The 25487-nt window shown below is 41.8% G+C and overlaps 1 protein-coding gene across 2 annotated transcripts; it reads right to left on the bottom strand.

Moving 5' to 3' along the window:
* Nucleotides 1–1150: 1150 nt before the first annotated feature.
* On the bottom strand, nt 1151–25487 carry sec24b (SEC24 homolog B, COPII coat complex component). 2 transcript variants are annotated; one of them, XM_070836789.1, is made up of 24 exons: nt 25217–25487; nt 23926–24603; nt 23235–23378; nt 21346–21489; nt 16238–16321; nt 15461–15624; nt 15065–15249; nt 14682–14784; nt 13178–13304; nt 12908–13017; nt 12515–12627; nt 12203–12321; nt 11562–11617; nt 10915–11121; nt 9877–10000; nt 9029–9187; nt 8710–8883; nt 8033–8143; nt 7727–7902; nt 6927–7064; nt 6431–6535; nt 5957–6049; nt 5233–5336; nt 1151–2245 (listed from the first exon to the last, which is right to left on the bottom strand). In XM_070836789.1, exons 1-24 carry the CDS (start codon nt 25308–25310, stop codon nt 2131–2133), a joined length of 3627 nt encoding a protein of 1208 aa, XP_070692890.1. In that variant the 5' UTR covers nt 25311–25487; the 3' UTR covers nt 1151–2130. The 2 variants fall into 2 exon arrangements, with proteins under 2 accessions (XP_070692890.1, XP_070692891.1); XM_070836790.1 differs by lacking the exon at nt 21346–21489.

Here is a 25487-nt window from a genome sequence, read left to right as displayed (position 1 = left end):
ACTCTGGCTGAGCTACTGTGTGTGATTCAACGTTACGGATACATTCACTGAAGCTGTACTGGAGCTCTCTGACAAGTGAATTTTTCACTCAAATTGAACATTTTCAACTTGAGCGATGCCAATTCACCCGATTCGTGTCATTCGCGCTGCAATTTCACGTCTTCTTGCATCTTTGCATTGACAAAGTAGGTCTTCAAAGAAAAAAAAGACAGGTAAAAGGAAACATTTTCTTTGCGTTTGGTCGGAAACACACCTTCAGTATCTCATGGGTATTTTAGTGTTTGTGCCCATCCAAGAATAAAAAGTTGGGAGTAAATTAAAAAGAATGAACTTAATGGCATGAAAAGAGTCAAATATAAAGATATTGAATATCAAACATCTGCAGTGGGGACCAAAAGTCTGAGACCACATTGATTGGACCCCATTATTTTTACGTAAACCTGGAAATAATTTAAGAATACAAGACATTATGGCATGTAAACTAAAGGGAAACTATTTGAGACTCTTCACTATTTCTAACAGTATCTTAAATATTAGTATTGTACTGTAAAATAAAAAATGTTCTCAGAAATACTAAATATATTCCTTTCAAACATTATAAACAATTCAGCCATCAATCATTTGCCAATGTTCAGCGAATAGACTACTGGAAAATCCCGAGAACAAAAAAATTGGTTTTTGCACCAATTATAGCGTTTTCTTCAAAATACGAGATTCTGTTCCTCCTGCAGTCACTATGTGTTGGGTGGACGAGGAAATTCAAAAGATCACCGATATTTTTTAAGAGATATTCTGTGATTATTACGTGTGAGAAGGGTAATCCTACACTGATTTAAGTTGCTATGGATGGATACAATTAGAGTTTGTTGACATCAGCGATATATCTTAAAAGATCCACTGAGACGGGCACTGGAGACAACGTGTCGAAACATGAGATCAATTACTCAAGGTTCTGAGAAGTGGCATGACGTCTGAGAACAGTGAGCGACATTACATCGGCCCCCGTTTCAGAGAAAAGGAGCAAGATGTCAGTAAATGTTTGGTTGTGGGGGCTGACTGCTTTAAAGCACATGCTGGTATGTTTAAAGAGAATTATATTGAATTCTGGTTGTTTTCAAAGATGTCACCATCACATGAAACAGTTGTTTTTGTTTTTTATTTAATAAGCTGGTTCATAAATTATCGCACATAAAAGATTCTTTTCAATAGTTACAAAGTGGATAGCAACCTCAGTTAGTGCCTGGAAAAGAAGATAAAACATGGGAGAAGAAGATTGTTGACAGTGTGGTGGTGGGACGGGGGCCGGGGGAGGGGTGCATGATGTTTGACTTTAACAAATGAGTGAGTTAACACGGCGGAGGGGAGAAGAGGGAGCCAACATGGGGGGAGGAGGGGGGGGGGGGGTGTTTCAACATCCAACCACTGTCGAATTATATTCCTGTTACACAGACAGTTGTTGTCTGTCCTCAGACTAGCAGCAAACAAAACCGTGACATGCGTTTTGTATTTCAAAGCGCATGCCGAAAAACATCAGAAGGAATGCTTGTTTGTGTTCTCCAGTGTATTCAAAATGGTCTTAAAAGAAAACCGAGGGAGTGAGGAGAGGAATAAATTATGTAAAAAAAAAAAAGAAAAAAAAAAGACAGCACTAGCTACATGTGAGGCTCACGAAAGACAAATCGAACTAAAACGTGTTGAAGTGGCATCTTCTTGGCTCGACCTTCCCCTTCTTTCCTCAGGAGCGACGGGTTTTGACGAGAGGCTAAAACGGGGGTCTGACAGTGGTTAAGAGGCAGCGAGGAGACGCTGGAGGAGCACTTTCAATATTTCATAGAGCAAACCCCCCTTCTTCATTTATTCACTTCTGTAATTCTTTATCATTTTCTAGAACTTTCCCTATCCTCCTTCTTCTGATGGTCAAATCCCAGCTGACCAACGAGCTTCCAGGGTGGATTTGTTTAATAAGACTGCTTTGGAGGAACGGGAGATAACCCACCTCACTAAAACTGGTCTGAAGGAGCGATGGGTGTCCATCATTGGCTAACGCTAGTTTTCACTCTACAAGGCCGAAATCCTTTTCTCGCTCTGAAGGATTGTAGTGGCCAAAGTTTCTCTCTGTTTGACGCGAGCCTACTTGGACATTTGCTGCTGGACGTGCTGCAGGAATTCGTAGTAGGAAGAAGCAGACTCAGACCGGTCCTCCACCAGGTGCTGGAAGAAAGTAGCTTTAGCCGAAGCATCGTCCCTGCAGGGGAAAAAAAAGAGACGACAAAGAAGGTTAGGTTGTTACAGCTGGGTATTGTTTGATTGTTGTTTTAAAAGAAAACAAACTTCTGTTAACAAGTTGCCTGAATTTCCAACATTTTTAAGTGTGCTGTTTTTTTTAAAGTCTTTTAACTCCATTTTATTCACCTGTACACAGTTGATCAAAAGAAAATTAATGGGACACCATCTTAATAAGATCTTAATCGTTTATTTATCAAGCAAAAATGACAAACATTAGCTGGTTGTGAGGATTTGATGCTTTTTGTATATGACTGTAATCTGAATATCTTTTGGTTCATCCAACAAAACAAGACATTTAATTTGGAGATCATAAAGGGCTTCTTTTTACTTTTTTTCTGACATTATACTGGCAACATGATCAATTAAAAAGTAATCCGTTGATTAATTGACATTAAGATAATTGTTAAGTGTGGCTCTACTTTCATTCATAGAACCCAATATGGGGTATATTCCTAAAACAAATGTACGTACTACAATCAACCAACAATGAGGCACATGGAGTTTTTACATGTTATTGAATTATGAACACAAAAGTATAGTTTACTGTTCACTGTAACTGCATCTACTTTTGGTAAGACCGTCTTGTATTTGTCATCTGGCAGTGATGAAAGCATCCGTTCAGCAGCCACTCAGTCCATTTGCCCTGACATCAGCCATCCTCCACAATAACACTGTGGTGTAAACATGTGGTTGAGCAACAATGCGGTGCCACAGAGGAAGAGAGAGAGGAAACAGAAACAATGCGTTCTCTGTGGAAGCCTTTACCATTGCTGTCAATCAGTGACCTCACTACTTACTATGTGTTTACACTGGAAATATCTTTCTGCTGGCAGAAGGATGAAACTGGCTACACCCTGTTTCTGTGCCGTGCCCATCGAGAGCTGCTCCCTCACTGGAAATGTGAGAACGTTTTTGAGGAAGCCAAATAGATAATCTACGGGATAGTTCTGATTATTTGAAGTGTGGTTGGATGAGGTACTTATCCAGTTTAAGCGTGTGTTTAGAATACTGTCATCCCGTCAAAGAGCTGAGGAACTGTTCTCTCTTTCGCTTCAGCTGCTTCAAAGCCACCAGACTCCATTCACAAAAACAGTAACTTCACCTCACAGAACACGGGGATGAGTCTGATCGATTTCTTGTGTTTTCTTGTGCTACTGTGTGACTTTGGTGTTTCCAATGGCTAGTTCGGATCCAAACTAATGTGTTGGTCCATCGATCGAGGCAGTGGTGGCGCAGCAAAGGTAAAATTACAGATTTTAAAATTGGAGTCTGGTGGCTTTGAAGCAAACGAGGAGAAAGAGAGAATAGCTTTGGTTCCCCATCTAGAGGGCAATCAATGTATAGTGGTTTAAATATTCTAAATTTACCATACATTTACACTGATGTTGATTCTGTTAAGTCAGACATTGCTTAGTGTCTGTACAGGGACACCTTCTCCCAAACTGGAGGCCTGCCAACTACCATCTACTGTAAGTAATAGAGGGACTATGGACAAGTACCTCATGCACTCTTTCTTCAAATAATCCAAATCATCCTTCTTCGAAAGACCCTTGTGAGTTACCACTGACGTGAATTGGGCAGTGAAGTACGACTGCAACTAATCATTAGTCTCAGATTAAGCTGCTGGGGGATTCTTGGTGGTCTGCTGATTAAGACACAAACTATAAACTTCGTTGCATGTCATCCCTCTCTCTCATTTCCTGTCACCACCCCCACAAAGAAGAGATTAATCTGTTTTTGATTAATGGTTTACACTTATGAAACAGATATTTTAAAATAGAAAAACATACCACCGTCTTCAAATTCACTCAAATTTGAGAAGCTGGACCCAAACAATGTTTATTTCTCAGGAAAGATTACAATTGGCTGATCATTTCAGTCGTAGCCTAAAACCTGAAGCCTAAAGCCTTCCTGCCCCAGAAAGCAATACAGGCTGACATGACCTGTGACCTCAATAGGCTGGTAGCTTGGCATTGTAACCTCAAAAAACATTTTGGTTTTACATTCCTTTTGGGTGGAGCACAGAACAAAGTGGGCATTGTGTGGCTACTTCAGTGCTCTAAAAAGAAACAAAAATACATAAAAACCTGAAGGTATCTCATATTTCCTCATCCATATCTCAGCCTTTTACTCAGAGGAAACATTTCAGTGATCACCACACAGCGTTTACAGCAGCAGAGGAAATAAAAAGGCAATGAATACCAACTTGTGCTCCTTTCTACTGAACTTCAGTCTCAGAGTTTCGCACTACTGTGTCTCCTAACGTTGGACCCTCCTAATTTTTGGCATCTGGTAACATTGGTGGTAGAGGAAGTGAAACTTATTGACAACTGTCAAAACGTTAAAGAAAAAAAAAGAGGAAGAAACAGCCTTTTTATGCCCCTCTCAGTCTTTCAAAAATCCAGCATCTAGATGCTAGAAGATGTGACAAGTCACTAGGATGTAAACAACCCAGTACCAAACCGTATTGAAACTTGTCCAGATCTATTCTGTACTCAGATCTAGGAAAAATAAAATAAAAATCTCTATCTGTATGTTTTGTTTTGCTCGCATCCATCACGGCAGATGCTCTTCGACTGAATGGGACATGTGATTGGCCCAATACTGCAGAGGTTACAACGCATGCATTCTGTGATGCTGAAGTTGAGCGCGGTGTATGTGAGATTGTAGGTGACAGATTTGGCAGCTCAGCATCCCAAAATGTTCAAAACGTGACTATATTACACACGTGTGGAGTCAAATGAAAATAAATGCATGCACTGTGGAAGGATTATCTGGGTCAAAATTGGGAATATGAGTAACGCGATAAAACACCCCACCAAACATGAAGAAAAAGTAGCGAGTGAAGTACTCTTGGTATCTGTATCATTTTAAGAGGACTGCTATTGGACGCCCTGAGTGTTGGGGAAAAGTCAGCTGTTAATCCAGTTGTGAGGCAGTGCTTACTTGACGATGTGTATCAGGGAGCTGAATGCTCTGTTGTCCTGCAGCCAGTCGAGGAATGCTCGCACTCTCTCAGACAGAGTCGTCTCCAGCTCAGGAATGTGACTCTGGGATTCATGGATCGAAAAAGTGGAGAACCAAAACATCAACAACATTGTTTTCACTGATGCTCGTTTCAGACAACAGGGGACAGATAATGCACACAGATTCACAGTCATCTGGGATTCACAATTGCAGTAAACAGAAAATACGCCTGTGGTTTGCGACATGCAGTTTGTAGGTGGCTCTGGGATGCAATGACCCCTTTCTAGAAAGATACAATAAGCAGCGTAAACAAGTGCTGACAGTGGTTTGTTCTGGGTGTTACCATCACGCCCACTGTGTGGTAATGACAGAGCTTTCTGGGTAGCTGCACGGTTTGTTAAAAAGCTACACCAGCAAATTTGTTTTGCTGCATGCATCGTTCTTTTTAAACAGCACTGAGAGAAACGTGGTGCTTTTTATTGTGAAGTATGTACAATGCTGCAGTGAATCATTCCCTTGGCAACTGGGTGGTGGTGTGTATCAGCTCAAGATGTAAAACAATACCATCATTCCCCTGCTCATGGTTATTTTCTTTTCATTTCATTTCTTAATACGTTGGATGTGGGTGAGATCTCCTCCTGAATTGACTTTCATCTTACTTTTCAAATGATGGACATCTCATTTTGAAATGACAGCTACTGACCATGTTGGGGGGTATTGAAGCGTTGTTGGGGCAGCCCAGAACATCTCGGATGAACATCTCGTTGCAGCACTTGCCGATCCACAGATAAAAAACCTGGGCAGATAGAAACAAAGAGCAGCGTCAGCAGAGAGCATCTAAGCTTTTCTCCCTGACACAGATTAAAGCCCCCGAAAGCTTTGTTTTAAATCTTAAGAATTTCTCTGCAATATATCCATGATTAAATAAGCAGCAATAAAAGTCAATCTCAGAAAATTACGAGTTAAACGCTGTTCATAACCTAATATTTTGCACGGATTACAAGTTATATGGAATGTTGGAGGAATTTCAGTTGAGTTAGAGATTTACAACTATCTACACTTGTTAAAGCAAACAAGACAGCTTCATATCATATAAAGATCATGTCTGAAGAGGAAAACCCTTGAGGAACCACGTCCGTGTCGACTGTGTTATGAATAAATGATAGTGAAAGCTCACGTAGCCACAGTCCATGAGGAAAGCTCCATCTCTGCTCAGCCTCTCAGCAGACAGGTGGAGCAGATGAGGTTGAGGAACCACTGTGTCGTTTAGATGGAGCGCTCCCTGCAGGAGTGACAAATAGTGCAATGGATTAGTTTAGGATTAGACAGTCAAGTTTGTTCCATTTATTTTGGCTTTATTAACATATAAAAAAGGACTAAAGTCACTTTGTACACAAATGCAGTCAGTGCACAGTGAGCTCTTTAGTCAATGTATAATCTCACAGCCACTGAGGTCTAAGATATAGCAAATTTATCCAATGTATTATTTAAAAATAGTTTTCCAATTCATTTCAGTAATAAATCCTGACTAATTATCTAAGTAGCTTAAAAAGTGACGTCACCAAACAGCCCATTGTCCGCTCAGCAAGTTTTTCACTCCCACACTAGTTGACTTCATTCTGAGCTAAATCATATCTGGGTGACGAGTTGGCTTTGTCTTTTCCGTGTCCTACCTGGTCAGACATGTTGTCCAGCCTGTACAGGTCAGGATGAACCAGTCGCATCAGCTGCTGCAGCGGCTGCGTCTTAAACTCGCACATGGCAAAGACCCGCTCGTCCAGCCGCGTGCTCGTGCCTGTCCGCAAGGCTTTCTGGAAAGAAATAAACATTTTTATTAATGTGTGAGTCAATTTATACTAATTTTATTTTCATTTTGCTATTTCCTGTCACAGTCACTTCATGCTTCAAGCTGCTACAACACAGTTTTCTGTCAGTTGCGTAGCTGCACACAGCAGGTTATAACTAATTTACCGCCTCTGATCTGGTCTTCTAGGCCTTTGGATGATTCAAACATACATCAGAGACAAACAGTAACAGGTGGTGATGACTCAACAGTTTACACATCTGTAATTTCACGTGAATCCTAACACAGCATTTTAGAAGTGGAAACTGTGTTTTAAATGTTTAGAGTGTAAACTAAACTAACGCACCAGATCTATAGGGGTATTTGTCTCAGATGGCGTAAGAGTGTGGCTGAAAGTGGATACACCCTGGATGTATGAATGAACAAGTCCTGGGTGGATGAATACAGTCATTGAACAAGTAGGCTTTTAATAGTGTGTGTGAGTAGAGGGAGGAGTAGTGGTGATGTAAGAAGTTCATATTTTAAGATGTGTAACATCAGTGCAGGGGTGGATTATTGGATGTTACTATGGAATGATGTGTGTGTTTGCCTGTGAGACCTCATGCCTATCCAGGTATGAGACAATCTGGTCTGTGAGGCTCTGTGGGTGTTTTAGTCGAGCGGCCACACCTGTTTGAGCAGAGCGTGGATGTAAACGGGGAAGAGGCGCACGGCAGCAGGGAGGACGAGGCCGGACTGCTGCAGGCTCGACACGTTGCTCTTGTAGGCGCTCGCCAAATCCACCACTGAATTCACCAGGGCATCACGAGCATCCGACAGGCTGGACGTTATCGACCGGTCGATGGCTGAAATATGACAATGGAAAAATTTGAGACATGGAAGTGTTTCACAGTAAAAACTGTAGTGTTGCACAAAAAGTACATAAAATGTGTTTAAAAAGGTTGTGACAGCTGAGGGTTTATGGTACAGACTCACCCATGTTAGCTAGCAAACACGTGATGGCCTGAACATCAGCTCCGGCATACACATCACTCAGCTGGTTTACCACAGGCAGACACAGAGTATGGACCCGGATCCGCCTTTTCCCTACAGGAATATATGGATGAATAGTCAAAGACAAAAATAATTAAATAGTATCAGTAATATCTGCTTAGTTGTAGGGCATGTGTAAATATACAAATATCTCTATAAGCTTTATTTAGCCGCCCCATCTATAGAAGCCTGGCATGATATTATTTATGAAATCTTTGTAATGGAAAGAATCACCTTCTCCATGAGGCTTCAGCAACATACATTTCAGGAAATATAGGAGATGCTGAAAATGTATATTTGCCAGAAACAGCCTTCTTTTCTTTAAAATTGTTTATGTAATTTATTTTTCTCTTTATCTGAAATGCCAGCACACCTCATGTTCTAGGTTTGAGGAGAGATGGTAAAGTGATCCATCTTATCTCAAAAATAAAATAAAAGGAGTGCACACTTTTTCAGCGATACTGCTTCACAGCAACAGCTCACCTGCACATGTTCAAACCAGGACTCAGCCTAGAAATAAAAAAGTACTGTGCCGGTATTTAGTGGTGAACGGTGTACTTGTGCTCACTGACCCACACAGACTTCCTCACTATGATTAAGGTGTGTGAGAGTTTGTGTACCTTTACTGGAGGTGTAGAGCAGAGCGGCCTGGAAGCAGGCCAGAGAAGAGTCTGCCAGAGAGTCTTCAATTGACATCTGAACAGCAAAGGCAGAGTCTGGGTTCACATTGGCCAGGGACAGCAGGTCGGTGGAGCGCACAAAGAAGTTACCGTGGAACGTATGGATGGATAAACCTGAGGGCATATAGAGAATGAGTACAGGGATGAAGATAATGTTAGCAAATGAAACAGACGCTTTGGCCTTGTGTCCACTACAACAGTGCTTTTCTCTACTGAAAACAGAGACTCTGTGTGTGTCAGGCTCCAGTGGCCCAGTTACCTTTGGTGCATCGTATTCTCATGACCGCTTCAAAGCCGATCTTCCTGGTGAGGTAGCGCTCCAGGTCTTTCTGGAACTTCTCCAGCTGAGCCGAGTTGTGGATGTGATGGAAGGAGGGGTAGTAAAAGATGCTGCCTGCTGAATACTTGGATATACATGCTGAAGAACGGGAGGAAGAGGAACAGTATTCATTCACAATTCAACTTATTATTAATAGAGTGATGAGAACTTCCCTTTTCTTTCATGCTCCCAGAAAAATAAAATTCCAAATAAATGTTAGCATTTTAATGTTATCATTAGGGTCAAAGAAATTCTGAATGCAAATCTGTTGTCTGAGTATCTTCCTGTAGGTTTCAAAGGTGGCTCTTAAAAGTTTCTAACTTGCTCCCCCCTGAGGACAGCTGCTGCAGTAAGCCTGGATTAACAGCAGTTACAATGCATTGCAATTAAGACTCATAACTACTGACGAAGGGGATCAACAAGGGATAAGACGATAATGCTGCAGGAGCAGTTTGAAAAGATGTTTAACGCTTTTTGTGCCATAATTCTGGGCGTCTATTGTTACTGCGGTGACATGAATCTGACTGCAGCTGCCGTGCAGTGTGAAGGAGCAAGCTGCCAACTTTCTAGATCCATCTTTCAAGCCCACAGTGTGGTAAACATAAGATTTTGAGTCAAGTGTTCGTTTATAGTACACCTGAGGCTGAATCAGCCATCATTAGCTTTTAGCACAAATATAAGTTTGACCCATTAAACATCCAGAAGCTGTTGAGATATTTCCCCCAAAATAATTGGCCCTTTGTGGCTAAAGAGATGGAAAATGAGGTCGAAATGTTGTTTGTTCTTACATAGTGATGCAAGATCAGCATACTGGGAGCTGAGCAGGAAAAGATCCACCCCAACTTGTTGTCCTGAGCAGTCCAGTGCGAGTTTCTTATAGAAGTCTGTAGCTGGGCCGAGGTGCTGAACTCCCTGGAAAGACACAGACTTATTACAAAAAGAAATCCTCTATGTTGTCTGTTCTGCTCTGTAGAGGTTGAGGAAGTTTTACTTTCCTCAAAACCTCCAGTGCTGTTAGCTACTGTCATGCCATTTTTGTATCGATGATTTAAATGTCCAGTAAATTACGTGTATTATGGAAAGTATTCAGACTGAGTGTATGTAAGTCAGCTGAAGAGAAGTGTGATTTGTTCATTGCTGGATCTGTCAAGAGTATATCGGTCTTAATTTCCATGTTTTTTTTCAGCCAAAAGTCCTCATGAAAGGACAGAAGTCCAAGAACAGAAAATCAGTGAGCGAGAAACCACATTTGTTCTTAATTGATTTTGCTCAAGATTTTTGGACACCATTCCTGTAACTTGGCGGTTTATTCAGATCCAAAACAGAATATAGATGATGAAGATCAATAAATCACAGCTCTGGGACGACAACAACACAGATTTTAGCACAGCATCGTCTGTGGATGATCTCTCTAAACTAAAACATGAAATATATTGGACATTTCCACACCTCCTGTCGTGTGGATTTATGATTATTGTTCTGGCATTCTCATTGCTGCGCTATATTTATTTTCTGCCCACAACTCATTTTTATCACCAGCCACAACGTCAAAACTGAATCTCATCTATCATATGGTTTAGTTTAGCCTGCATGAATCACAGAGAACGCAGCACCACCATCTGCCACGTTCGAATCGAAAAATTCCGCTGTTAAAATACTAAAAGATAGAAATTTAAAAACTTCGTTAACAAAGACAAATAGAACGAAGCACAGAAACTCCAACTTACTTGTATGACGTTTGACTTAAACGTCCTTATGTCAAAAATGAAACACATATTTGTCGAGAAAGTCACAAAACTGTAAAATGTCCACCCGCTCATTCATACCTTAGTGCTCGAGCGCTGGTTGGGGTCTTCCCTCGACTGCAGCGCACCGGCACCCAAAGTCGGCAGCTGTGTCTGAAACACTGTGACACGTCCCCCGGTGGGCGACATGAGCTTGAAGGCGGCTTGTAATGCCGGGCCGAGGGCGCTGTGGGTCTCCCTGCTCTGGCTGAACATGGCCGGCAGCGACGTCAGCAGGTCCTTCACCAGCTGGAGGGGGAGCGCAAGGAGGGAGTGATGAAATTTCAAGAGCGAGACAGGACTGATGAACTACTAGCCCCTTCTACACAGCCTTTTCAAGGCCGGGATGGTGTATCGTTATTCTCCCAAGCTGTCTCCAATAAATGCACGACGACGTAATGGGTCATTGTTGTTCCAGCTCTGAGCCAGCAGCAGCAGTAGTAACAGAGTCTAACCAGCCCCTGTGTAAAAAGGGTGAACCAGCAGGAATGGACGCCAGTGGACGCCGATGCTGTTGTGTTATACTTCTCTTTAGCTTCCAGAAAGAAAGCACGGCATCTTAAATCAGACACTGGGCGTTGTTTGGTTCAGTGTAAAAAAGTAAGCAAAGCTGGCTAAATGGGTTTCTTTACAGGGGTAGTGCACAAAAGTGTTGCTGCAGATATTTATGTTCACAAAACAAGGTGTACCTCCTTGCTTTCCTTTAGGTTCACCATTAGACTGTCATGTGACGGTATAAAGACATCTGGAAAAACAAAAAGGAAAAACGGATTTAGTGACTTGCATTAAATTAGAGCCATGGTTTAAAACTTGAAGAAATCAGTAGATGATTTATAAAACATCCTTTCTGAGAGTCGGTCAGCAATAATTATAAGAAAAAAATAATCCAATCAATCCAAATTGGCCTCTCTGTCCAGACATAAACATAACGACTGAGCACGCTTTACATTAACATGCTGCATCCCAATATGTACATAAAATGTAATTGGAAATGTAGGGGTTCATATTTCAGTGAAAAATCCTAAATATTTTCCCCTTTTTTTCCAGTACTGAAATGTTTAGACCCTTCATTGCTTTTCACATTTTAATTTTTCTATTTCTGTGAATAGAGGAAAAACTGAGGAGCTTTCAAACGCCTTGACTACTTTTCTGGTCCTATACATTTTGTTTATTCCTTGATACATTTAAAAAAAAAAAAAAAAAACCTCTTCTTTTCTTTGATTAGCAGTTGGCAGGTTTAAAAGTTAACTTAGGACACTGCTGCCATCTACTGTTTCTGGTTAAAAACAAGGGTTCCTATCCTGAGTATGGGATCAGTGAGCAGACGTACCATCGATGTCCGACACCACCAGCATCTGCGGCTGAGACAGGCCCTCCTGGAGGTTGTAGAAGTGGATGGTGTTGTCGAAGGTGAGGAAGCCCACCCTGGTGCGAGTATCTCCGGGCAACCTGAAAGCACATAACAATCTTCTGTCAGAATTGGTTTAGGTGGGAAATCTTCAGGAAACTGAAGATCTTCTCATCTTCTCCTTGATCTGTTTTACAAAGAAATTCTACTAATGAAAACTAAATAAAAACTAAAAAAGCTCATTTGAGATGGATAACAGTCAATTTACAGTATTGATTGTCAATTGTCACTTACTTATCCAGGTTCTCCAGTAGCGAGTCACAGAAGTACTTAAGGTAGCCTGCTTCCACAGCATTGTGGGACACATCGAGAACAAACAGGTAGGCCGCCGGCTGGGGGGGTCGCAACTGAACACACAAGAAATAGAACAAACACATGTTGCTATGGTCTTGAAACAACTGACAGAAAGTGCTAATTTGAGACCATTTTAATTTTTTTCCAGCCAAGGGTCACCTTGTATGTATGTAATTTTGTCTATTAAACTAAACTTCATAGGAACACTTGTCTCTCCAAATGTTGAAGCACCACGGTGGGACTGCCCTCTAGTGAACAAACAATCACATTACACGAGCATTCACAACTCCACAGTCACAGCCAAAGGTTTTAGGGACAGCAGAGTCAGCTTACCATGTAGTCTGAGGAAGCAATGAACTCCACAGTGGCGTTTTGGACCTCTGGTCTCTTGTGAGGCTCACCATACGACCTGGTGACTGGGTTGTACATGAACTCATCTGGAACTGGACAAGAAAGAAAAAAGAGCCGATGTCACATGTGGAACACAAACTGATAAAATATACAATAATCTTAAGACTGGACACAAAAAACAGGACAGGAGAAGACAAAGGAAATCAATAACATTACTTTCTGACCTAGAATAACTCATGACTGGACTCGTACCGTCATTGACGCGATAACAGAGGTTGCACTTCCACCTGCGCTGGTCCAGGAAGGTGACAAATGGATTAATGTAGGTGCGACAGGAGCGACAGCGCACAATCGTGTTCGATGTGATCACTGGTAGCTGCTGCAGAGACAGGAAGGTAAAAAGGGGAGAGAAAAATGGAGAGAAAGTATGTTTGTCGTGAGCCGAACATTTTACATTTCATGCCTCTTTTCAAGTTTAGTCTCAGTCGTGACCTTTTCAGGACATTCTTCTATTCAAGCTTCAGCGGACGACTGAAGAGAAGCTTTGTTTCAGTTTGTGAGGGAATGTGCTTGAACGAATATTTGGAACTATAGTCTTTGTTTGACCCACTCCTCCGTCTCTTTTTCTTCAGTACACCCGATAGCTATGCCGCATACTGTTGCATACTGAGTTATTTTATCCCTTTACTTTACCAGTTTGCCAAACATTGCAATACATTTTATACTTATACTTATTTTTGCTGCACATTTCCAGCCACCAGCAGTCGTGGAATAAAAAAAATTAAAAAACCATTTACTCAGTACACAAATAAAAAAGTAGTACACAAACCATATTCGTTTTGGAACCAAATCATTATTGAAAACAAGCCATCAGAGTTGCCAGGATTTGGAAGCGACTGGTGGAACTGTGGAGGAAAGCGAATGTCTGTTTTATGACTCAGATACAGATTATCAAAAGCACAGAGTCGTGTGGTGCGACACTGGCGAGCGGTGTGGTGTGAAGCACATGGTGAGTGTAAAGCCTGCATCCATGGCGTTACAGTCATCTACTATGGAACTGTTGAAAGAGTCAACTGTCCATGGGAGGCTGCGGATGCACTTGGCAGTTTCAAGGCTGTGAATCTGTTTTACTGTGTGAATATAAATCAAGGCAAAATCATATTTCATTCAGTGAGTCTCTTGTAAATGGACTTAAAATATACTCAACCTTCTCACAATGTTTTCCAGCCTACAACACTGTTATAGCAGAAAAGAAAATCCAAACTGCACCTACCAGCTTGGGTGCACAAGGTTTCCAGCCACTTACAAACTTTTACAACCATTTGGCTGCTGTTAACTTCCTACTTGTTTCTCACGTGGTATCAGCACATCCCTGTTCTCTGTCAGTTCATTCCTTCTGACATCACCTCAGCTAGCACCTCTATAAATACACTTACCTATCTTCTTGCACCTCATCATGGCTCTCCTCCTCCTGCCTGTCCTGCTTTCACTGCAGCTGCAGAGAACTGTCCACAACACACTCATAACTGGTTCAATATGTTATGAGTGGACTAGGTTTAACATAATGTATACAAAATTTACTCTTCCTCCAGTCTTCAGATGGTGAATTAATAGTATTTTAAGTTAATCACGTGATCCTCTGTTGTGAACTTGTATGTGCAGAAAACCCTTCCATGGGACAGGACACAAAGAAAGTTTGTGTCTGGATATTCCACTGTTTACTGACTTTTGGGGGGATTTAGACATCAGATCATACCTGTAAGTCTCTGAATGGGTGGAGCAGGAGGCCCAGGGGGAGCCTGGCCTTGTTGAGTAAAGCCTGGGTCTGAGGGATGCTGGACAGGGTACACCTGAATGTCCTGATCAGCAGAGTAACAAGTGGAGAGAGACAGTCCATTAGATCACACATCCACAGGTTAAACAATGACAGAGTGCGAGTTTCAGAGTATGCAGAGATCACTCAAAAGATTTCTTTCGAATAGCAAATACAATTTTAAACAATGTGTATAACAACTTAGTAATTCTAATACAAATAAATTCTGTAATTTTATCTACATACCCATTAGTTACTTTGGTACATAAGCTGGTGGTAAAACAGTGGAATACATCCCAATACTTAATTCCCCCGACTTTACTTACTGTGGACTACAGTTGACCTTCTTGAGGTCGGGGCTGAGGTTGGGTTCGGGGGCTTCAAGGGGCCTGGGGGGCAGTAGGTTCCTCTCCTGCAGCAGGTTGACTGGCCTCAGGGCCTCAACCTCCAGCTCTGGTACACCACTCAGCCCCCCCAGGGCTGCCGACAGCTGGGACAGGTTTGGGAATGGCTGCAGAAGACATAGGGACACACAACAAAGTTTTTATGCTAGTGATAAATCAGGGCTAAAGAGTAGCAAGAACACTACAGCTGCTACAGGTGGAGAAATTACCGGAGCTGAACTTATAGCCACGCTGCAATGACAAAATCAGTGTTGAGACAATGACAAAAAGCAACTAAAACACTTCTAAGTATCTACTCTATTCAAGCCGTAGCCTCACCTGGGAGTACTGCTGGTAGCTTGACTGGCCATACGGGTCATGAGAGGGGGAAGAGTCATTGTGGGAGGGCGGCCCCTGCCGATAGGCTGGCTGCATGCTGGGGTAACCGTAGTTACCATAGGGCACGGCCTGGTTGGTCATATCGTTGGAGGGCGGCATGGAATCTGGGAAAGGGAGAGTTCAGCATTAAAGAAATGTGATGGATGTTTGGAGGACAAGCAGTTTCCAATGTTTTAACATGATTACAAAAGTGCAAATCCGTGGAGCAGCATAGTGCATTTTAGAAATATGATACTTATTTGGGAGTGGTGTGCTTGGCCCAATTTCATCACAGGCTTTTACATAATTTAAAAAGTGCATCTCATCATATTCAGAAAAATATTACATCTCCCAAATCTTTTGTACTTGTTGAACAGGTTTTCATTTTTCTGCTGAAAAATATATGATTATTTTATTAATTGTTTATTTTTTCATTGTTTTGCTGTCTCAACTTTCCATCGCCCTCTCATCTTCTACCTCTGCTTTGTATCTCCCAAAGAGATGTTTAACAAACACTTGAGAAATGGCGTGATGTTGGGATGTATTGATTGTGGCTGCCCAAAAATGTAACATGATACCGATTTTCAGAAATATTGCTCATCATTTACCCTCTAGATACTGCATGTAATTTTACCAAATGTGATGACTGTGCCGTCTCAACAAGAGCAGCAGTAATGTGATAGATTTCTGTGGATGCCTATCATTTTGACAAACAGTATTTTTGTGATCAAAACATACTTGGATAGTTGCCCCCTTCAAGAGATTCATAGCTGTTGGGCACTGGAGAGGCACTGCCGGTAGAGGAAGAGGAAGTGTCACCACCTGAGAGAGGCAGAGAGAAAGAGAACACGGGAGAAATTAAAAACTGAAATAAAAAGGCCGGTTGAGGCGACTCAGAGTAAGGAATAAAATAGTTAAAAAAGGACGCATTGGGATAGAAACCAAAACAAATGCAGTGCAACTAAAAAAGCAAAACACAAGAGCAAAACAGATAATATCGCCTAGCAAGATAAATTTAGAATATAAAAAAGAGCGAGGGCAAGGAATGAAGGACAACAACTGTAAATGAAAGTCAGTGAGCATGAGGGAGGAAGGTAAAAAAGATCAAATGAAAGAAGAGGAGGAAAAGCGTGAAAGAACAAAAGACGAAACATTACAAGGGAACGAAAAGTAGCTTTTTTTTTTGGTTTGGCCATGAAGAGTGCTGAGTTTGGACTCCCTCAGGCTTCGGACAAAGAGAGAGAGATGAAGTAGAGTGAATCCATAAAAGAGAGCATGATGAAAGGACGCACTTGAGTGTTGAACAAGCTGGCATATGTATGTTTAGTGGAGAGCATGCTCCAGTGAGAATGGACAAAAAAAAAAAAAATGGAGGAAACAGGACAAGTACGAAAAAAGATTACAATTAGTCGGCACAGAGGGACAGTCGTTATCAGCATCTCTATCAATTCAATTTCCTCTGTCTTTCTCCCCCTTCTATGCTCTCTAATGCACTTCATTACATTTTCTCGAATCGGGGCTCTAAAAATGCCAAATACAAGTGTAATAATTAGCCAGCAAAACAAGGAGAAGACGGCATCTAGCTAATGTAAACAATGCAGGCCTTAACACAATTTTCAAAAACCAGCTTTATCTTATGAAGAAGGAAATGCCTTCAACATGTTTGTTAAAGATGTTAAAGATTAAAGATGCACACAATACATGCTGATGAGTGTCACTACATGTAGGCAAAACACATGGTACCATTACTGTGAGACAGTGAAGTCACTTTTTTTACTCCTTTCCCTAAAACTGCTCCAGTATTTTTTTTTTTTTTTTTTTTTTTAACCTTTAGCTGTTGATTTCCCAGATTGATTAACAACCCACAGAGACATGAGATCTAAGTAATGGACAAGCTGTATCAGTGGGTGAAGATGGGGCATCATGGTGACCAATTTGTTGCAAGATGCACACCGTGTGACAGCAACATCCTTGCTTAAAATGTCCTCCTACTCTCACTTTGTAGTCTAACTTCCTGTCTCGTTTCTCTACTGAATGCCATCAAATAAAAAAATTAAATAAATAATCTTGCAGATGTATTTCATTATTGTCCATTACATTATAGTTTTTCCCTCTCATGTAGAATATTTGAACCCACTAATCCATGTGGGCCAAAAGGAGGGATCAACAGCGGAAAACCACAACACAACAGGCCTCTGGCAGAGAGCTCATTGGACGGGACGGGATCCAATTATCTCCGACTAAATCGGACCAGCAGACTACTGGATTATCTGCTGTGGAGGAAGAGGACACCAGGAACAGCTTAGCCGCCTTCTTCCTCCTCCAAGATTTTCTAACAACTCCTCCTCTTCTTCCTCTTGTCCCCTGCTCTGTCAGCTTCTAGCAGATGATAGCCAGGGGATTGAAGAGTAAAACAAAACTGCTCTTAGTAAGTGTTGCCTGGCAGCACACTTATTCAGCATAGTCTTCCCATCATTTCCCTTTTCTTCAAACCCTCAAGTGTTGGTCTGTAGTGACAAAACCACTTTGCTTACCCCCAGGGTGTTCCCACCCAGTTACTGATAATTAATGCTCCACTCCTACTGTGGCCGACAGCTTCCCCCCTGTATCTCCTACTCATGGGTGAGAGGTGATTATTTACAATCAGTGTGAACATGGACAAAAGCAGCAAGGAGGGATATATTCCACAGGACCACACATCTACAGTATGTGTTAAAAGATGCAACATGTGCTCGAACAATCAGCTCAGACTCGCTGAGCAGCACTGCCAAGGCAACAAGTTCATTTGAAGAATAAGACACAAGACAAAGCAAGCAAAATACTGTATGTCACTTCAATGAGAAGAAAGAGATAATTATTTATTAGGACTCTTTGTTACCAGAAATAATGCCATCAATGTAACCTGAATCTCTTTAGGGTTAGAAAGACATTGCCTTGGACATTTTATACACGAAAAGATCAGCAGCCCTAAAATACATATTTGTAATAAAGATTAAGTGGTGATTTATGTAACCTATGTACAGTTGCACCTAAAATGATTCCACCCCCATTGCAAATTAGGTGTTTTGGCAAAATGTACAAACTTTCAGCTGTGTTCATTAACCAACTTAAACAAGAACACTTGAAATTGTCCCGTTGGAAGGTCCAATGATGCCCAAGCCTCAGCTTCCTCATAGACGGCATGATGTTTTCTCCTGGATTTCCTGATACTTGATTGAATCCATCTTGCCCTCCAAACGCTGCAGGTTTCCAGCGCGAGAAGAAGCAAAGCAGCCCCAGAGGAACACCGAGCCACCGTCATGCTTCACTGAAGGCAGGGTGTACTTTTCAGCGTATGCCTCACTCTTCCTCCTCCAGACGTACCGCTGATTCATAGACCCGAAAAGTTCCAATTTTGTTTAATTGCTCCACAGAACAGAATGCCAAATGTATAACTGTAACTTATTTATATGGTTTTGAGCATATTGGAGTCAACTTACTTTTTGCACGGTTCTCTTGCCTTATACAGTCTGGGTATTTGATGTGTTCTATCTCAAGCACACATGATGAAACTAATGAGGCCCTTGGTTAGTTGCATCAGCTGTGCTTGAGACAACATCTGATTTGAAAATGAGTGATTCTATTGAGGGGTTGAATCATTCGGAGACTGCAGTAAACATTAAAAGTGGCATTTTGTTGTTTGTTGAGCGGTTTCAATTGTTCTTGTCCAAGTTGTTCATTGAACACAGCTGAAAGTTTGTAAATTTTGCAGATATAACTAATTTGCAATAAATAATAGATTTTAGGTGCAACTGTATATTTTGTTACCATTAGGATTTCTTCTTCATTTTTAGTGAACTTTTATTGTGTTAACAAATTGATCCAGAGTGGGAAATTTTGCCCATTAGGACTGGCCGACAATTTACAAATAATTTGATCACATTGAATTCTTATTTTACAAAATTCTGGAGTCCATATAAATTACTCAAGCCAAAATGTGATAAAAAAAAAAAAACAATAATGATTAAAAGTTTTGTTTTCCACGTTTGAAGAGGTCTGTCTGAGGTAATACGTAGTGGTGTAACACAAGATGTCATTTTGAATACATTTGCCATAAAGTGATATGTTCAGATTCTGTTGTTAGCGTGACATCCAGAAATCAACAACTGGTACTTTGTTGTAGCAGACAACCTGTGAGATGGAGCAAGGAGAACTGGAGAGATCACGAGGGTAAAAGCTGAAAGCTAAAACAAGCCTCTCTTTTTATAAGGAGATGTGTAAGTGAGTGCTAACTGTGTAGACCTCCAGTTCTCTCTCTCATGGGGAGCAGGCAAGTCAGCAAACACATCCAGAGAGCCTGGGCCTGCTGACAGGGGAGTGGCTATATTTAAAAACTTGTTAACCTCTGGCTGATGACATAGCTCCTGAGGGACAGTCATCCGCAGAACACCTGAGTGGTCCAAAACACGCATGAGACCGTTCCAGCACAGAAAATTACACCATTATAAAGGTCCACATACTTTTCCCTCACACAGACTACTCAAATCTCTCTCTTAATCCGATCAAATAATTACGTTTTATTGATCGTATGCAAAGTATAATGTAACTTGTACATAATGAAGTAAACTCAACATATTTTTCACTTTTAGGGTTGCACCTAATGATTATTTTCATTAGTGATTTTACCATTTATTTCATTCAGGGAAATGTCACTGAGCAAAAGCTGTTCTTCAGCACCCTGATTACACTCATTCACACCTGAGGGCTGCCCAGTACAACCACAGTCTGATCTGATGGCCACTGAGCAGTCACCACTCCTCTGAGGGTCATTCTCTTCATTACTTTCTTAATGAAACAAGTAATTCTTTTTAGTCTATTAAATATAATAGAGAATAACTTTCAACAGAATTTTCCAGAACCTTCCATTTGTCAGCCAGACAAAATCAGCAGTCAAAAACCACAAAATATTACATTTCCAATCATTTGAAAACCTAGAAGAGCAGCAAAATCCTCACTTTTTAAAAGCTATGATCAAGCATTGATAAAATGTCTCAGACTATCAATCATTTTTCATAATTGTTAATTTATTTCAGCACTAGACACCTTATAACAATTAAGTTTCACCACATATCCAAGACCATGACAACCATTACTACCTTTGATGTTTGAGCTGCAAGTCGATCAGAAGTGAGACCACAACTTATTGACTTTTCCCCCCGGCAGCAACCACAGTTGGACGACTGCTGATAATTGGAGGTGCACTACAGACGGATAATCATATCCAAAAGACTACTGAGTGAGAGAGAGGTGGACCGCATTCAAGCATGAAAGGCAACTCCCTCCACTGCATGACAATGAAAACAAGCACAACCTGGCAAAAGATTTTCACAGATGAACCGAAATGCTAACGCACTTACCTGTCGCCCTTCTGAGAGACAAAATTTCATGTCAGTTATGGAGCAACAGAGCAAAGTACACACAGATTTAAAAGATGATTCAGTGCCAGTACTGATGACTGTGAGGGGGGGGAAGATGGTGACCATTAAGTGAACTTTGGAAGGCTGTCGAGGAGGCAGCAGGAAAGAGAGAGAAATAGCCGATTAGCCCATTAGAAAGGGGAAGGTACGAATGATGCAAACTGATTAAGCGTCTTGGTAGGTGGAGCACAGACAGAGAAGAGGACGTTGCATGGATAGGGGAAAGAAACGCACCGATGGTAAACATGATGGTTTAAGGTTTAAGGTTTAAGGGCATGGGAAGGTTTGGGACAGAGCTGAATGAGTTTACGCGGACAAGGGGAGAGTTTATGGGGATGGAGAGAGTGTTGATACAAAAGGGGTTGTGAGGAGGTAAAAGCTAAAGCAGACCTGCTTCCTCATCCTCCTCCTCCTCCTCCTCCTCCTCCTCCTCATCATCATCAGAGCTGGATGACGAGGGGGCTGCGGCTGGGCCTGAGGTGGCGGCAGAGGCAGAGCTAGCTCCACTATTAGCAACATATCCATACTGCATGCCTGTTGGAAGGGGGGGTGGGAAAGGTACATAAGAAAACTGTAAGACTGGGTGGTCGGCAGACGGGGCAGCGGCGGTCAGGCTGTAAACTTCATTCTTCGTAGTGTGTGCAAGTGTGTGTGGTGAAGCAATGAACTACCTTCTTCCATTCATTGATAAAAGTAGCTGGTGGTTTCCCCATTCTATTAGGCAAACTATCTGTAAAGACCGATACTGAAGATCTTTGCTTTATTTAATAATCTTTGTTATCATGCATAAGAGTTAAAGACCCTCCAGCAAATTTCAATAGGCCAATATATTTTGAATTTTGCAACCATGTGTATTGCATAATGTGCTGTTTTACATGAACCCAAGTCTACATTGAAACAAGTAACATTTCAGAGGCCAACAAGAAAAAAGGCCCAAGAGAGACAACTAAAAACTTACAATTTTACATGCACACACAATTAGGTGTTAAGAAGTCATCAAATATCTGTTGGTGCGTCACACTGATACAGAGAAGCTGCAGATATGTTAATGGCTTTAGGACTTTATTTCCCTCAGTTGCCTCCAGCCTGCGGATCGCCCAACAGGCTTCAAACGTTTTTACCCCACAACCTTGCAAAGTTACAAACACTACGGAAATCTATCTCTATTTCACAACTAAGTAACAGCTCACGTTAATGTAATCACTGTGTTCAGTGTTACAATATAGTTTTTACCCCGATTAAAACAACCTGACCACTTAATTTAACCACTTGAAATACAACAACAAAAAGAGAAGCATCACTGAGACTGAGTAAACTGATTTAGACACACATTTTGTGAAAAATAAAGGCCCAATAAGCATAACATTTTAAGATCTATTTTCTTTTGTCATAGTGAGAAAATATGCAATGCCTCAAAGTCAACTGGGTTTTGCAACCCAAATTATGATTGAATGCAGGTGCAGCAGGTGCAGAAGTCCTTTGGTCTTAGCCTACTAAGCTGACAATGGAAAAATTTGCAGATCACAGCCAAAATATACAAGCACCTGGAACATAAGTCTAAGTTCAAAACTGAAACCCTCAAATTTGTTTAAGTGCTCACACCTGCACATTTGAAAGTGTGTATTTGCGTATGCAACACATTACATGTGGTGCCTTTCTAAAGTGCAGCTGTGAATATGAGCACCATTCACATGCACTTGCAGTGTATGTGCAGATTTCAAGTATTCAAACTGTACATCTGAGCATAACCTCATAGCACCAGAAAAGACAAAAACCAGGTACCAGAGCACAGCAAAACCAAGAGCTGTCATTTTTCAAGTTCAAAACCCAAAGAAAAACGTTTTCACTTCAACACAAATTCCAACCAAAAAAAACTTTTAAACTAATGCACCATTGCAGTGAAAACAAAAAAACAAGAAACCGATGTCATGTTGACCTTTCAATTGTAACAAAGGCTTTTGGTCTAAACTTTGTGACAAAATTCGCCACGGTGAACTTCAACTACATTTAAATAATTGTTTTTAAACAACTGCAATGTACATTCATCTAGAGGGTTGACTGCACAATGGCATTTTGTCAACTGCTAACTTTACACATCGAGGAGCAAACATACATGAGGCCCAGCGCTAACATTCCTCTGTTAAACGTTCACTCTAATCTAACCTGATGCAGTTCATTACTACCAGCAGCATTAAAGAGCAATAACAATACCGAATCTTTTTTTTAGCGTGCAACAAAAAATCTTATATGTTATGTACATATTACAATCTCATTGTTACCTTGGTGGCGGCCCGGAGAGGAATGGACTGAGGTGGAGGGGGTTCCTGAGGGCGGCCGGTCTGCGTCACTACTGCTGTAAGCAACCCCACCGTAGGAGTCATAGCTCAGAGAAGCCTGATGGCTTTGGTCATAGTGTTGGTGCACTGAGGTTTGGGTGCCAGCAAAGAACAAAACACAAAGAATAAAAAAGGTAGAATTGGTGATGTGTGGTATTTCCAACAGACTGACACTCAAGATGCACAAAAACTAAAAACACCATAACAGTAGAGGCAGACTTTTAGCTGCTGGCAGTGCTATAAACTCTATTACTAACTTTTTTGGAATGCTGAATGATTATTTTTGGGTTTATTTGTGTAGCAGCATGTTTTAGTGAATTTCACAAATATGTATTTTGTCTTTGTACTAATGCAGGTACAAAACAGTTTACACCTTTTAGTCATGCCTACTAATGATAAGTAAGACTGTGACACTTTCGTTCTAAAGTTACTTTGAAAGCTGCATAACTTCACCCACATCTGAACAACACACCCACAAAAAGCTGATATGGACCAGTGCAGCTAGTACACGTGCACGCGTCTACTACACCAAATCTAAATTATATTCTGGCAGAAACTTTCATGAAATATAAAGAACTTTCACTTCATTTTCTAGCAAGCAACTGCTCAGCATAAGTCAACCATTCACACATACCTGTGCTTCCTTGACCATTTACTGTTGGCGCTTGCTGACTAGGAGGAGCCCCACTGTACCCCGGCTGCACTGCTGTTGTGGGGGCAGGCTGAGAGGTGTTGTACTGATGTAGGGGTGCACTCATCTGGGTGGGCATGACTAGCGGCGTGGGGGTGCTCTGGGAAGAACTCAGGGTGCCGTACTGGCTACTTCCTGGCGCAGACGGATACGAAACAATCGGGTAGAGTGGAGCTCCCGCTGGGGCAGGCACCAAACTGGGCTGCTGCTGCCGCCGTGAGTGCTGTGCTGGGGGAGTGTGGTACGTCTGCTGTCCATAGTAGGATCCTGGAGTGGCATACGGTGGATGCTGCTGCTGGTTGTACTGGGCATTTGATGGAGGTGGTCCTGAAGAGGGGAGGGTGGCATATGGCTGAGAAAGAGGGGCAGAGCCGGAGTGAGCAGTGTATGAGGAGGGTGCTACATGATGCTGAGGGAGGTGGATGTGCTGCTGCTGCTGCTGTTGTTGTTGTTGCTGATGGTTGCTCTGGTAGTAGCTAGCACTATGGGCACTGTTCGTAATGGGTGCTTTGTTGGGGGCAGGACTGGAGTGGGCAGGGATGGTGGGATGGCTCTGTTGGTGAGGTGGGGCTCCATAGCAGCCTGTAGGTTGATAGATAGATTGGTATGTCTGTGCTGGACCTGAAAAGAGAAAGGGGGTGGTAAAGTACATGTTCAATGTTATTCTACAGCTCACAATGATCAAAAGGTTCTAATTAACTGTCAACAGGCTTCATCAGCAGCTGTTACCTTAGCAATGAAGGTTAATACCCAGTGAGCTCTCAATCGAATATACAACCCTGACAGCACAGCAACAGCCATGAATAAAATTATTTCCTCTTTAAATGTAATCGATTGGTTGTTTATCAGAGCTTCAGTCTAAAGCGGACATTATGAAATGATGATGCGCAATCTGTCACAGCTATTATCTTGCTAGCACTTAGCTGGCGTTTCACTGTAGCTTAATAGCAATATGTTAGCCGCTATCTCCATAGAGTTTCAATACCTACCTAGCTTAGCTGTTTAGTTAGCTGGTGTTAGCAGCTGATTAGCTTTAGCTGAAACCCTCACCGTTTTTGACAAATTCAAACGTCACCCCAATTTACTCTTAACGTGGTTGTTACAATATACAGGAAAACAGTTTTACCAAAAAAATAAAATAAAAAAGCGTCAAACGGCTATATGCATCTATGTGAAATACATTAGCATGCTAACGCTAGCCAGTCGGCTAATGGCATCATCCGGCCTGCTTTACCGTTCTGATAGGGGGGCGCAGCTCCGCCGTTCGGCGTCGAGCTCTGGCTGTAGCTGGCGGAGCTGTTCAGGTTTGTGAAACCCGGCGTAGACATCGCTCGGTCCTCCCGTCCTTATGCCCACAGATACACGGGTGGGTAAACACACATGAGCTGCACTGTCCCAAAGCCTGGTTTAAGCCCAGAAATACGGCGGGGAGGCTGCTGCTGCTGCTGGTCGGTGAAGACCCGGGCAGCCTGGCCAGGTCCGCTCGGCTGAAAGCTGAAGCTTCC

This window comes from Pempheris klunzingeri, chromosome 9 (assembly GCF_042242105.1).
Source record: "Pempheris klunzingeri isolate RE-2024b chromosome 9, fPemKlu1.hap1, whole genome shotgun sequence".
Classification (NCBI taxonomy): Eukaryota; Metazoa; Chordata; class Actinopteri; order Acropomatiformes; family Pempheridae; genus Pempheris; species Pempheris klunzingeri.
This window is presented reverse-complemented; position numbering and strand designations above follow the sequence as displayed.